Source organism: Aplidium turbinatum, chromosome 11 (genome assembly GCF_918807975.1).
Source record: "Aplidium turbinatum chromosome 11, kaAplTurb1.1, whole genome shotgun sequence".
NCBI classification, from domain to species: Eukaryota; Metazoa; Chordata; class Ascidiacea; order Aplousobranchia; family Polyclinidae; genus Aplidium; species Aplidium turbinatum.
Genome location: NC_137482.1, coordinates 5,130,266 through 5,143,562, shown reverse-complemented (window position 1 = coordinate 5,143,562; position 13,297 = coordinate 5,130,266). Strand labels below are relative to the sequence as shown.

Below are 13,297 nucleotides of genomic sequence, written 5' to 3'. Positions count from 1 at the left end.
TTACACTGATTTATGAAAACATCACTGATCAATGAAAAAATCTGATCAATCATTACACTGATCATTGAAAAAATGACGGATTTGCTGTCTGGGTCCGGACTTTCTAAAAACACTTTGTTTTGAATTGTTGTTAATGAGAGTCAGATTTCGCTAGCAAGAATTCCAATTTGTATGCGTACATCATTACTTAGGTTAAATCTATACTTTGAAGCGGCCGTGGGAGACCAGTAATCAGTAAGTTTGATTAGTCGCCGATCTCATTAAAACAAAAAGTTGATCGAAGTAGTCATAACTAACCTATGTCTTGAAACTTGACAAGGACCATAGTCTTTGAAAGCAGTTGTTAGATTTGTTTTGTCAATGGCAAACCCTGGCTTTGAGCTAAAGCGATTTTCATCCAAGAACGATGTGACAAAGTTTATTTAGCTTCAAATTTTTCAAGCATAAGTTGGAGTCCCACTTAAAAATTTTTTCGTCAATTTTAACATTGTATTTAGCAAAGTGTGTTTTTTTTAAATTTATTGTTGGAATCGTGTGAGTTTTAAGAATATTTTATTTGTGATTTTTAGCAAATTTAAGTTCAGTTCACGTTTGCGCTGTGTTTGCATTTTGCAAGATCATTGATTTTAAAAACGTAAAGCGATCGCACAACATGTTTATGGGCTACTTATATTTTTTAAACTGTGAAAGCTTTGATGTGTTTTTGCAATCAAGCAGTGGAAAAACAATCGAATGGCAGTTTTGTTGTTTAGCTATGAAATAATGATTTTTTTCCTATGACTAGAACAGGAATCGCCAAACTTTTTTAAACAAAAAGAGTCATTCTGCTATGTTTTTCAGCAGATATGACCAGCAAGAAACCACAAAACGTAACAGGCTACGCATTTTGTGGTAGTTTTGCAAATATACATCAGTAAAGTACACGTATTCTCTACACCAGCGGTTCTTTACCTTTTATCTTGTCGGCACCACCTTGAAATTACCAACCAGTTCTCGCACCCCCTCCTAGGAGTGGCTGAAAAGTAGTAGTCGCGTAACAGTTCGAAATTTTTGTTGAAACCTGTTAAAACAACTTTTTACGTCATATTATAACAAACCTTGATAATTCAGCATCCCCGCACCGGCTAGACACAGGTCTCGCACCCCTTAGTGGTGCGTGCCCCCTGGTTAAAAACCCCTGCTCTACACGATTCCCTTATATACTGCAGGCTATACCGTAATCTCCGTCTGGAAACGGCTTTCCAAGCATAACAACCTCTTAAGCTGCCACAAAACTAGCAGCACTGGTTTTGGCATATGATACTTTGATCCATTATAAAGCTTCTGCACTCTGTTCTGCTTTTTGTATCAGTTTCAATATTGCTTTCTTCCGCTCATCTTCTATTGGGTATATTGTACTTCACAAACTTACTGTAGATACTAACGATTTGTTCTAGTCGGATGCTGCGAGTTTGCTGTGGCAGTAGCAGTTTGCCCCAGCTTTCGCAACACAGTTCCTTGGTCGTGTGCTATGACGAATAGTGTTAGAGTCAGAGTTTCGTTGTTTTACAAGTTTTTTTGTTGGCTTGAGGCTGCTGTCTTGGTTGCTGTTTGTTAAGTTTGTGTGTAACTAAGCTTTGTTGGCTTGTGGTTATTATGCCTACTTTTATTGCTCAGCTGGTGAGCACCTGGCCTTGCTAATGTAGACACAGCATGATCAAGAGACGATAGTTCAATCTTCGGCCTAGCTGAGTAGCTCACTTTAAGAGCAGTGCTCCAATTAGTGGCGTCTGATAAATAAAATAATTTTGGACTAATGATATTAATGACGGGTCAGGACTTGATTACACAATTGAAATAGAAAAATCTCGAAACAGAAAAACTCAACGCTTCATTGCCTCCAATCATCGACGAGAGTAAGGATCTTAATGATGATGATGGTGGTAAATAAAATACTTCACTTGTCACAACACTTCTACAACAAAACGTAAACGCAACTCGATGAACACGATTGAGGAAACTCAAACTTTGTCGTTGTGAAAGCGAATTAATCAACTCATGAAACTAAATGATTGAAGTGATTAATATCAACTGGACGCAGAACTTCATGGCAACACGGCTTAACCGCATAAAACAAAGCAGAGTTGGATTAGTTACAATGTAATTGAGATTTTGTTGTGTAATTGTAACAATCTTTTCAAAAAAATTGGCTTAAATTACAATTACATTTGATAAGTTGCACGCATAATATCAGTGCTTTTGTCGAGTCTTTAGTTGGGGTTCAAAAGGGACTTTTGCGTTGAAACTTCATTAATTATCTTTATCAATGCAATTCTACTTGTCTTAACCAAACCCTATAAAATTATCGATGAACATAAATATTGGAACATTTAATTTTGTAATTAAAACTTGTAATCAATTACATTTGGAAGTAAATGTAATTACAATTGTTGTTTGAAAATTTCAGAACAATGTAATTGTAATTAATTGTAATTGTAATGTTAATTGTAATTGTAATGTTAATTGTAATTGTAATGTTAATTGTAATTGTAATGTTAATTGTAATTGTAATGTTAATTGTAATTGTAATGTTAATTGTAATTGTAATGTTAATTGTAATGTTAATTGTAATGTTAATTGTAATGTTAATTGTAATGTTAATTGTAATGTTAATTGTAATTGTAATGTTAATTGTAATTGTAATGTTAATTGTAATTGTAATATTAATTGTAATTGTAATGTTAATTGTAATTGTAATGTTAATTGTAATTGTAATGTTAATTGTAATTGTAATGTAGTTAAACTGACAACTATTTAATTGATCCTACTCTGGAACAGAGCGTCTCTGAAAAGCGTTACGTGGACCGAAATCTACAGTTATTTGCTTTCAGTTAGAAATTAATAATAATGCCATGGTTTTATTTATTGTAGCTCTACAACGGCTAAAGTCTCTTAGCGACAGGGCTCATTTTTAATTTTATATCAGGTTTACGTTGTCATCAAACTATTACTACTTCACAAGGTAGATTTAAACGATCTGTCTTAGCCTGATGCTGCGAGTTTGCTGTGGCAATAGTAAGTTGCGCAAGCTTTCGGAACACAGTTCCCTAATCATGTGCTATGATTCCCTAGTCATGTTCATCATAGCACATGACTAGGGAACTGTGTTCCGAAAGCTTGCGCAACTTACTATTGCCACAGCAAACTCGCAGCATCAGGCTAAGACAGATCGTTTAAATCTACCTTGTGAAGTAAGCTACGATCATGCTGCTAAAAGCGAAACTCAATCAATTGCAAAACTATTACTACCCGTCATCACATTATTGCTAGTCGACTTATTCTCACTGTGTTATACAAGAAAAAAGTGGTGCCGTTTTTACCGTTTCTTCGGTTCGACCGGATCTAGAATCGATCTCAAATCTACCAGCACCAGAACCAGCCGAAGGCGAAACCACTCGGACACTGAGCTGATAAGCAGTTGGAAATTTCTAGGTACAATGCTGAAAGCAAACTGCAGCAGAGATTGAGTTTATAGACATTCTTGGTAATTTTGCACTGTAAGGTGTGATGAGATCACGTTCTGACAACGTGTCTGGTTTAATAATTTATCACTTTTCTAAATTCATCACTTTTCTTTAATCCCCTTGAGGAGGCAAAATAACGAAGTTTGACAACATGCCGATAGCCCAAAATAAAATGCTGTGACGACTGACAACTATTCATTCGATTGCGCACCGGATAGCCACCACAAAAACAAAATACACAATTGTTTTTTATCGGCAAAAGAGATGGAATGTAGGCCTATGGCCATCTGAAGATACGGCCTGATTTGTCACATTTTGCAGAAATTTCCAGGTTTTTCTAACTTTGGGCGAACGTTTAAATAAATTTTTCTAAAAATTAAATTTTTACGCTTTCTTTACTGTTTTCCCTAGATGACACGATAGGTTTTAACATCCTCACATGTTGAAAAACAAAGAAAATTTGATTTCGAAGATTTTAGCCAGACTGTTAATTTTTCAATAACAGTCTGATTTTGCGTTTTTCAACTTACGTTTTCTCATTTTCTACTGCTTCCCCATGGCAACAAAAAAGTTTTATGTCATTAGGAAACCGCAAAAAGTAAAAACATCTCAAAAAATGTCAGTCAAGCAGTAGCAGTAGCTGTAATCAAAATCTGCAAAATGTGACAAATCAGGTCGCATCTCCAGGTGGCCATGGTAGGCCTATGCGTTAACGCAATAGGCCTATAGAAAACAAAAGCGTTTTACAAAATAGACAATTCGGGAATGAAATAAATAAATAGTTAAATAATGTATGTTACATCGGTCTGCAAAAATCTGTAGGCTACATGTTATTTTGTCGAAACAAAGAATAAAAACAAAAGAACATTTTGAAACGTTGAAGGCCGCATTAAACAAATCTCCATTTGAAAACACGAAATGTAAAACTGACAATGTTTATGATTACGACTGGTTTGCTCTTACCAAGAGATTGTCCATGTTGTATGAGGCGTACAATTTTGTAGTCATGCAACTACGAATCATTTATTTACCTGCAAATTCATCACGCAGGGTATCACTCTCAGCTAAAAGATTTCCTCTTTTCATATTGATTCAATGTTGACAGGCTTTCTAATATTTAGGGTCACAGTGACAAAAAGGGCCTGTGCGATTCTTTAAAGGACATCGACTCGACACCGCTCCAGAGCATGCTACTTTGTCTTGGCAAGGCGCTTACTGAATGTGTTTAAAATCCTTAACAAGCCTGTCTGATGAAAAGGAAGCAGCTGATTCGATGGCTACGCTTCTTTGGTTGCTTCTAGCTGTCTATTGTTTTGCATCTGGCAGTTGCAACATGCAATATGCAATCGCGATGGGTTTCAAATAAAATTAACATTATTATTATTAAGAACAAGAAAATTTAAAGTTTCTATGATAAACGAAAGCATAATAAAATATGCTGAATAATGATCCATTGCTTTCCATGTATAGTAAAAATAATAGCAGTTCAATAAAAAACGCAAGAAAAGGTGTATATTCTAACAGGTATTAAATCAAAAGCGGTGCTCGATAATAAATTAATAAGTAACTCGGTTGCATATCTTGTAATACAGTTAGGTGTGTTTTCGCTCATATTTTTAGGAAATTGATCTCAATAATTCTTCAGCAAAGCTTCTTTAAGCAAAATATTATTCAAGTAAAGTGTTCTATTGAAATAGTATTCTATTTGAATAAGATTTACAGAAGATTATCTCGTTGTAAATCAAAGTCGATTTCCCATAAATCATAGAGTTGAATTGAATCAAGTGAAAATTAAGTGATTTGTAAAATCTCATTTAAAACATTTTAAATAGATGTAATAGATACTGAATGAATGAGGTTGAATAACACTATTTTGAACCATACAATTCTAACAATTTACAAGCTATTACGGCTATTCTGTTGCAATATTTTGCAAGACTGCAATCATAAAACAAATGTAGCGATGAGTAAGACAAAGGCAACGTGACAATATCAAGAAACGCGTCTAAACAACATTACAAAGCAAAATATCAACGTAATTTAATAGACGTTGCATTGAAATGATGCCCTATATGGCGTACAGCGGATTTTTAGGCCTGGAGTTGTGTCTTTTCGTCACTCCGGTCTCATAGATTTGGTTATAACGTTTATACATCATGGAAAGATCACTTATACGCCATCATCACCATCATCATATTATTCAATCCCATTACTTTGTTTATGTGGTACTGCAATTTAATTTTTTTGTTCAAAAGCATACTTTGCATGATAATACACATTATCATATCTTTTGTCATGAACATGAACAACTTCAGACACTCAATCAAATCACTTTGTATCAGCAAAAACTTTTGGTTATAAAATTGTTACAGTTTGATTCAAATTATAATAAATAGTCGACGAGGTAAAAAAGCAAACTAACAAGCCTGTCATTGCAATACTTAGCCTATTACTACAGTAGACTGATCAGAACATCTATGTCAAATCATTTAAAAGGTTTAAGTTATTGACACTTATTTAACGAATTTATGTCTACATCATCATCATCAATATAACAACTTAATTTCACCAGTGGCAATTTGCGTCTGCATCCTTCCATGCTGCTTTGATGGAGGGGACTATTCGTGGGGGGTTGGGAATCCCCAGTTTTCTCCTCCTCCCATCAGCTTGAAGGATGCTACAAAGTTTGCAATAACTTCTCATGTCGTTATCACGGTTTTCCATTCTAAGTCTCGTTTCAATCCTCTCAGGATGTTTTATCCAAGTCCTCCAATGAAGATATTCTGCATAAGCTGTTTCATTGTTTGCCAAGTACTTAAGATGAGTTACCAGTTCTTGTGGATTTGAAAAGTCATTTGCGTGAATAAATGATTTTGTTGGAGCCACTTTAAGTAAATCATTTTTGTCTGGGCCCCAAACGATCGGGACAGCCCCTGATCGTAATCCATTAAACCAAAACTTTTCTGTGAAGTAATCTTTGCATGTAATTGAATTTTCAAACGAAAAATAAAACTTGTATTCGCTGATTGCTTCATACATGGAATCGCTGTATCTCCCTCTCCCTAATTGGCGATGTTCAAAACACGCTCCGTACGTGTCTACATCTAACCCTGCTTCTATCAACGACTTTCCATAATCCATTCTTTTTTTGTAGCAATTACTTACTGCCCAAATTGCCATTTTGTTGCTTTTTTGTTTTTTTCGTAACAACAGTTCAAGATCTGTTTCACCAGCTTTTTTTAGTTCTCTCAATATTAAGTTGATACTTCCATAAGGAGCATAAACGTCTGCATCAGTTCTATAATGAAATGTCAAATTGAAAGTCCCATCTAAATGTGGAGGTGGTCTGACGGAATGAAGGGGGCTTTCTAGAGTCCACCAAGCGTACAATTGTTCCGGATATCTGAAAATCAAAAGTATTAAAATTAAATGGAATGCTGCAAGTAATATTTAATATTTATTGTGCTGAAAACTCGCAAATTGAAACGAGTTTTTACTTCACTCGTTTTAATTAAAACTTGTAGCCTATGTCACATTATGATCTACTTTTGCCATATTACTAACAGAATGCGTTCTATCTAATATAATTATTACGATAAGTATTTTTCGTTACCACACACGTAATTTTACAACAGAAATTTTACTAGAGCGACAGAAGTTTTATCCCCGCCAGAAGTAGTAAAGTAAGCAGGTTAAGTAAAATAAGCAGGTAACGACAGCTTAAATGACGCCTTTTAGGTTCTTATTTTGCTTCCCCTTCTTTTCACCATCTACAACACGGTTTTCTAATCATGGTACCAAAGTATTGCATCCGTAAAGTAGCCTACACTTTCACCAATGATTTGACAATTCTACACCCATCGAAACATTGGGAAACTGTACAAAGGATTTATAGACCAGGATATCTCGACCCTTTGGACATATCTTCAAAACTTGAGATTGCAACAGAGAAACCAAAAGAGTGTTGGTAACTTTCGGGAAAAGAATCGTAAACTTAACATCAACACCGTTGGGAAAATCCTGTCCTTCTATCCTCATCCAATTATCAGGTCATAGTCCTGGTCGCTCACTTACTTTAATCATGTGGAGGCAATGAAGCGCTCGTGAAGCAAAAACATGCAATCTTTTAAAACAAGTTATCTTTTTTCCATTTTAGCTTCTCTGTAATTACCTTCCAATCAAGTTGTGGCCCCAATTCAACTCCTCTATGGCCTAAACATGAGTCGCCGACAATGGTTTGAGAATTATTGTTTTACAAGAAATATAGTGACAAATGCCAGTTACGTACCTTTCCGTAGGGAAGTTGAAATTTAGATGGTCGTGCTTGAAGACAACAGCATGAGCTTCTTTGGTTAACTTAGACGAAAAGATTGTTTCACAGCTAACATTGCCGAGACATTCTTGTGGATTAGCAATGTACCCTGGTTTTCCGGAAGCACCGGACCAAATAACGATTTTGTATGACTTTCCAAGTTCATCAACCATGTCCTTCTCTTCAAATATCATGTCGTTGAAAGTTTTCAAATCATTTTTCCTCTGCTTGGATTTCAGGTATCTTTCCAATTTGTTTGGGCGTTGTGGGGGCTCCATTATTCTTGGTGCTAAATTTTGAGCAAGAATATTTTCTTGTGACTTTGTTGGTTTTATTTGGCTTTCGTCGACATTGAGAAGAAAATTAAAAGAGATGGAAGCAGCCATTGTGCAAAACATGACCAATTTGACAACTCGAAAGCAGTATCTACCAGTTATCATGACAAGACTATTTTTTGTGATTGAACCTGCAAAAATTACATATTCGGTATATACCAGGGGTGGGCAGACTTGTTTCATGAAAGAGTCATTTGCCGAAAACTAAAAATACCGGTGAGCCGCAAAATGTGTAGTATCAGTAAAATAGGTAAACACTAAACAATGCAAGGTTTACGTAAATTAACATAGGCTAAATAAAAAACAACAAACGCAATATTAGGTTTTTGTTCGAGTTGCTAATCAGTGAAAATTTATATAATATTACGTTGAAGTTGTACAAATTAATTCTCCTAAGTGTTTATTTGTTGGAATGGCACAATGTTTTGATTTTACAAACTTTGTTTCAAGAAAAGAAGATTCACAACCATATGTCCTGCTAAATACAGAAATATCATATATTGACCCTTTACTCCATGGAATGTTTATCTAAAACTCAATTGTCAAGAAGCATGAACTGATATTTTTTAAGGCCTTGTCTGTTGCCTTTCAATCAGTTTTATTTCTACAGTAGACGAGTTTGTAACAAATTGTTGACGGACTGGACAGTTATATCACTGGCCACATTAACATTGAATGCTAAACAACGGTCGAGAACTGTGTGGTATGAATTAGTGGTGTGATACTGCCGAGCCCAGCCTCATAGGCGAAACACCGGTGGGTATCGCTGTCCATTCTTGCTGCATTCGACTACCGAGAAACATTGAATGAATTTACAAGCATATCAAAACATAGTTTTAGCTCCTGTAAATCTGACTTTGAACTTCTCCAGTAAATTATAACTCTCCCATTGGCTTGGAACTCCTCCAGTTTATCTTTATATTCTTCCAAATTACAGTAGGCTATTGTCTGTACTTGCCACTTCAGGAAAATATTTTCTCTCATTCTGACACTGGGAAAATAACAGAACGTTCTCGACATTATGTCTGTTTGAACAACTGTGATTTTGTTTAGAAAACTTAAAACCGTTTGAGCTATGTTTGATATAAAAGTTTGAGTTATAAGCTAACAACAAAATTTTCTCAATTTGAGATATTCAGCTAGAAGAGCCACAAAAACATGTCGACGCGACGCAGTTTGTCCACCGGAAATACAGTAGAATGATATGAAGGTTATGCATGTTTTAAATTTAAATCACTCATGTCTGCTGTATGCACTATTTATCATACAGTACAATACAGACTGTAGGTCACAGGTTTTCAAGGCTTAGTGCTTCTTGTCATTTTTCTAGCGGTGAACTTTGTTTAGGCTTAATATTTTTCAAGTTTCAATTACGTTTGTGATTTTACATCAGTTTTGAATAACTAACTTTTCAAAATTTGTCGTTATCTTTCACAGTGTGTGTATTCAACCTTTGATGAGAAAATAAGGTTTTCATCGTACTATAAGCCATCGGCACTAACGAAAATAGGGTGGCCAGTTGTTTTTTCTCGCCGCCTTTCCGTCAGTAACTACGACCACCCAGTTATAATTACACCCTGCTGGGTAAGAGTGAGAGGTGTTTATGACCAGCTTAAGCTGGGAATCGCACCAAGTTTGAATGATTGGAAAGCGAACACGTTATCCGCTGCGCCATCCCACCACTTTCATAGATAACGTCGTAGGCTATACATTTTAATCCATAGCCAATATATAGCCTAAGTTAATTATAAAAATTGTTGAAAGAAGTAATACAGGAACTATTGATTGATCACTAAGAAATCAGTTTCCACTTTATTGCCTGATATGAGATGACATAATGGTTCTTCAGAAAAAGAAACCTTTGTTTTGCATTCAATCGATTCAATCTTCTTTCAGTCTATCCGGCAAGAATATCTCGAAATGTTTTGCTTCTTTTCGAAAGAAAAACAATTTTGTAGAGATGAGTTTGAAGAATTGCCAATTAATTTTTATCAGCGTTATTAGTGTTCAAGTTAACAATAAATCCAACATTTTTTAAAATAGATAAAAAATTTGTTCGATTAAGCTACGAAGTAGCCTATATAAAGAATTATTTTCCATAATTATATTATTTTTGAATTAACTTTTGTAAAGATTTTCTTGAAGTTGTATTTCGACCAAAAACAGAACAAGGGTAGCAGACAGTTATTGGGTACTCTAGGTTAGCCTACAGTCAAAGTGTGTCGTTGTGCAAACCGTACCGGTGTATTTCATGAACTGGGATAGCTTTCATTGTAATATTCGTAAAGATACTACTGAGCACCACGCTCATCACTTTTACGTCGTTTAAAGGTTGTCAGTTCGAGGCTCATGACAAGCATGTGCTAGTCTGAGGTAAAGCACTTCTTAAAGGAAAATCAACTTCCTTGTCACCCACCTATCCTGAATCTTCATCAACCGGAGAGTAACTTGGATACCACAAAAACACCTCAGGTAAATATAATGATGCCCTGGCGATCCTGGCAAAAAAAGTTTTTTACAGTTGATATAATTGACAATTCTTTAGTGCAAATACAATCCCGCAAACGTTTTTAAAACTTCGTGTTTTGTAAGATTTTTTTTTCATATATTCACTTGGCTTTTGTGTAACTCCATTTCAAGCTGAACAGGAATAGCCTACATATGAACAGTTTTATTTATTTGAGTACTTAGTCTGGAAAGGCGGTGGGATGGTGCAACGGATAAGGCGTTGGCTTTTCAACAATGCGAACTTGGTTCTACATCTGGTTTAAGCTGGTTATTGATAAACACCGCTCATCTCTACCCAGAGTATAATAAATTGGGTGGGCGTAATTGCTGAAGGAAAGGCGACTGAGAGGAAAAAACTGGCCACCTTTCTCTCGTTGTGCCGAAGGCGGAATTATTCTATCCATTAGGTGCTGCTGAATGGAGAGCTGTCCTGAAATGCGTTGCTCAAGCGCACACCCCGAAAGTCGAACCTGCGCCGCTTGATTATGAGCCAGGCGCGTAACCACTGAGCTATCGGGGCGGACGAAAACAGCGTCACCCTTCAAAGAAGACCAAACACTTAAAGTTTAGGTGTTTGGTCGTCTTCATAAAGTAAAAATTACATGCCCTACGAATAGAAGCATCAACATTTATTTAATTGTTTTTACCCTCATCTAAAAATGAACTTCAGTGTTTACAATCAAAAACAAAGTAATGGCGGCTGGTTTGTAATACTTTGTCCCATGTGACAGGGACTGCTCTTCATCGCCGCACGTGGCAAACAATTCAATAAAAATATTGAATTAAATTACGTGTTGCTACTGCCAGCAACGTGGTCGAGCGTACAATCGTCCGCCACACCATCCAACGAACGCCGGTTTAAATCCAATGTGAACGCGAAGCTTATTTTGGTGGGACCGGTAACAGTGTGTTTGGAAACGGACGCAAAGACTGGGTTCCTTACTCCCAATCTAGGCTGCTTAATCTAATTTGATTCACAAGACACGAGACTAGATGCGACATCGTTCAATACCAAATTACTTTAAAATTTGGTATTGAACGATATCAAAAACGAGAATTATAATACTTTGTGTTAATTATAATAATCGCAGTTATGCGTTGCTCTCAGCATTTTACAAAAAAGGCAATGTCAGAGCAGCGGTAGGCCTATGATAGCGTAGCAGAACACATTACTATACTAAAATATTTTTCAACAAATTTGATTTTATTTTATTCCTTTTGCCTTGAAATAATGGTAGCCTGGTAGGCATTTAACGTATTCCACTTTCCTAAAACAATAACGCAATCATGCGTGACATAGTCTACGATTCCTCAAAAATCAGCTGATTGCGGTCATGGGACTCAGCACGTGATATTGTAAGCGCTCTTCTCGAAAGTTTTTTGGTACAAACTAAGCTAAGTGAACGAATCGCCGTCACCAGCGTAGCATTGTGAATTAGAGTTTGGGCAAGAGATATAGTCATTTTTATTGCTTGGATTCGATTTCCACCTCCTGTCTATACTATTTTTTCTTCTGTAACTGAACTGAGTGCAAAAAGAATCTTTTGTGGGCACTTTAACATGAAGATATCCAATTCAACCACGAAGCTACGCTATTCATGACGTCATCAAGGTTGCATTTCTAGGAAGAACAAAAAAACGCCCATTAAAGCTAAATTAAGTCATCGGTTTGCCATCGGCTGAGTCGGCGCAAAGGGTTAGGACGATGCTAGTCATGTCATTTCCGTGGGTTTGATTCCCACCACTGCTACTGCTCTTTTTCTTCTGTAGGCTAATTACCAAACAAAGTTCAAAGTAAATCAACTCTCTGGCTGAATGCTGGAATGGTCACAAATGGACGGTAAGCCACCTAAAACATGTTCTGATTTACACATCACATAATATCTGATTGGCTCGTGGTTGATTTGGATATCTTCATGTTAAACTGCCTACCAGAATTTTGGCTGCAATCAGGTGGTTTCAAACATCAGTGATGTCATATGTCACGCATGATTGCGTTACTGCTTTGGGAAAGCGGAATACGTTAAAGTGCCTACCTGAAATAATAGACGTAGCATCTTAATTTTTCTCAAAAGTTATCGATTGCTGTGATGTATTCGTCTAAGATTTAAGTGGATTTTTGTGGTTCATTTGTATGCTTTTAGCCATATGCTGGGTCGTTAAGAGATTCAGATGTAGCAGACTCAAAAGTTGTCGCTTTTTGCGCCAACATCGAAATATGCTAGCTAGTGTCTTGCCCAGACAGGTCGAGTGTCCTCTATAGTCATCGAACCAGCGACCCTTTCGAGTGTCCGCTGTATTCATCACCACTCGACGAAGCGGTGATTAGGTTCGACGCAATGTTTCGAAATCCCTTCCAATGGGTAGACGCAACTAACTGCTGAGAAGTACTCGCAAAGCTGGGGAACTAGAGCTATAGCTTTTAAACAGTTCTCTGGGAGTGGAACCTCAGAGACAGAAAACATTTTATCACTTCAGTTCCAGTGTTAGCCTAGTGAATAACTGACCTCTTTCAAAATACTGATTTTCATTCTCCTTCAAGTGCCTTGCCTGAACCAGGCATCGAAGGTCTCAGATAAATAATAATTAGACCAAATAGGTTACCTTTGCTAATCTCAAAAAGTTTTTCAGAATTCTCA

The 13,297-nt window shown here is 36.3% G+C and overlaps 1 protein-coding gene across 1 annotated transcript; it reads right to left on the bottom strand.

The window, feature by feature from the left end:
* Positions 1–6,068: 6,068 nt before the first annotated feature.
* On the bottom strand, positions 6,069–8,201 carry LOC145779750 (4-galactosyl-N-acetylglucosaminide 3-alpha-L-fucosyltransferase FUT6-like). Its single transcript, XM_082591390.1, has 2 exons — positions 7,792–8,201; positions 6,069–6,906 (listed from the first exon to the last, which is right to left on the bottom strand). Exons 1-2 carry the CDS (start codon positions 8,199–8,201, stop codon positions 6,069–6,071), a joined length of 1,248 nt encoding a protein of 415 aa, XP_082447516.1.
* Positions 8,202–13,297: the final 5,096 nt, after the last annotated feature.

What these genes read in the sequence shown, in the direction of transcription:
- LOC145779750 (XM_082591390.1), bottom strand. Translation starts at nt 8,201, where the DNA reads ATGGCTGCTTCCATCTCTTTTAATTTTCTTCTCAATGTCGACGAAAGC. An exon ending in TTCAACTTCCCTACGGAAAG is followed by an intron (nt 6,907 to 7,791) that starts GTACGTAACTGG and finishes TTTGATTTTCAG; the next exon opens with ATATCCGGAACAATTGTACG.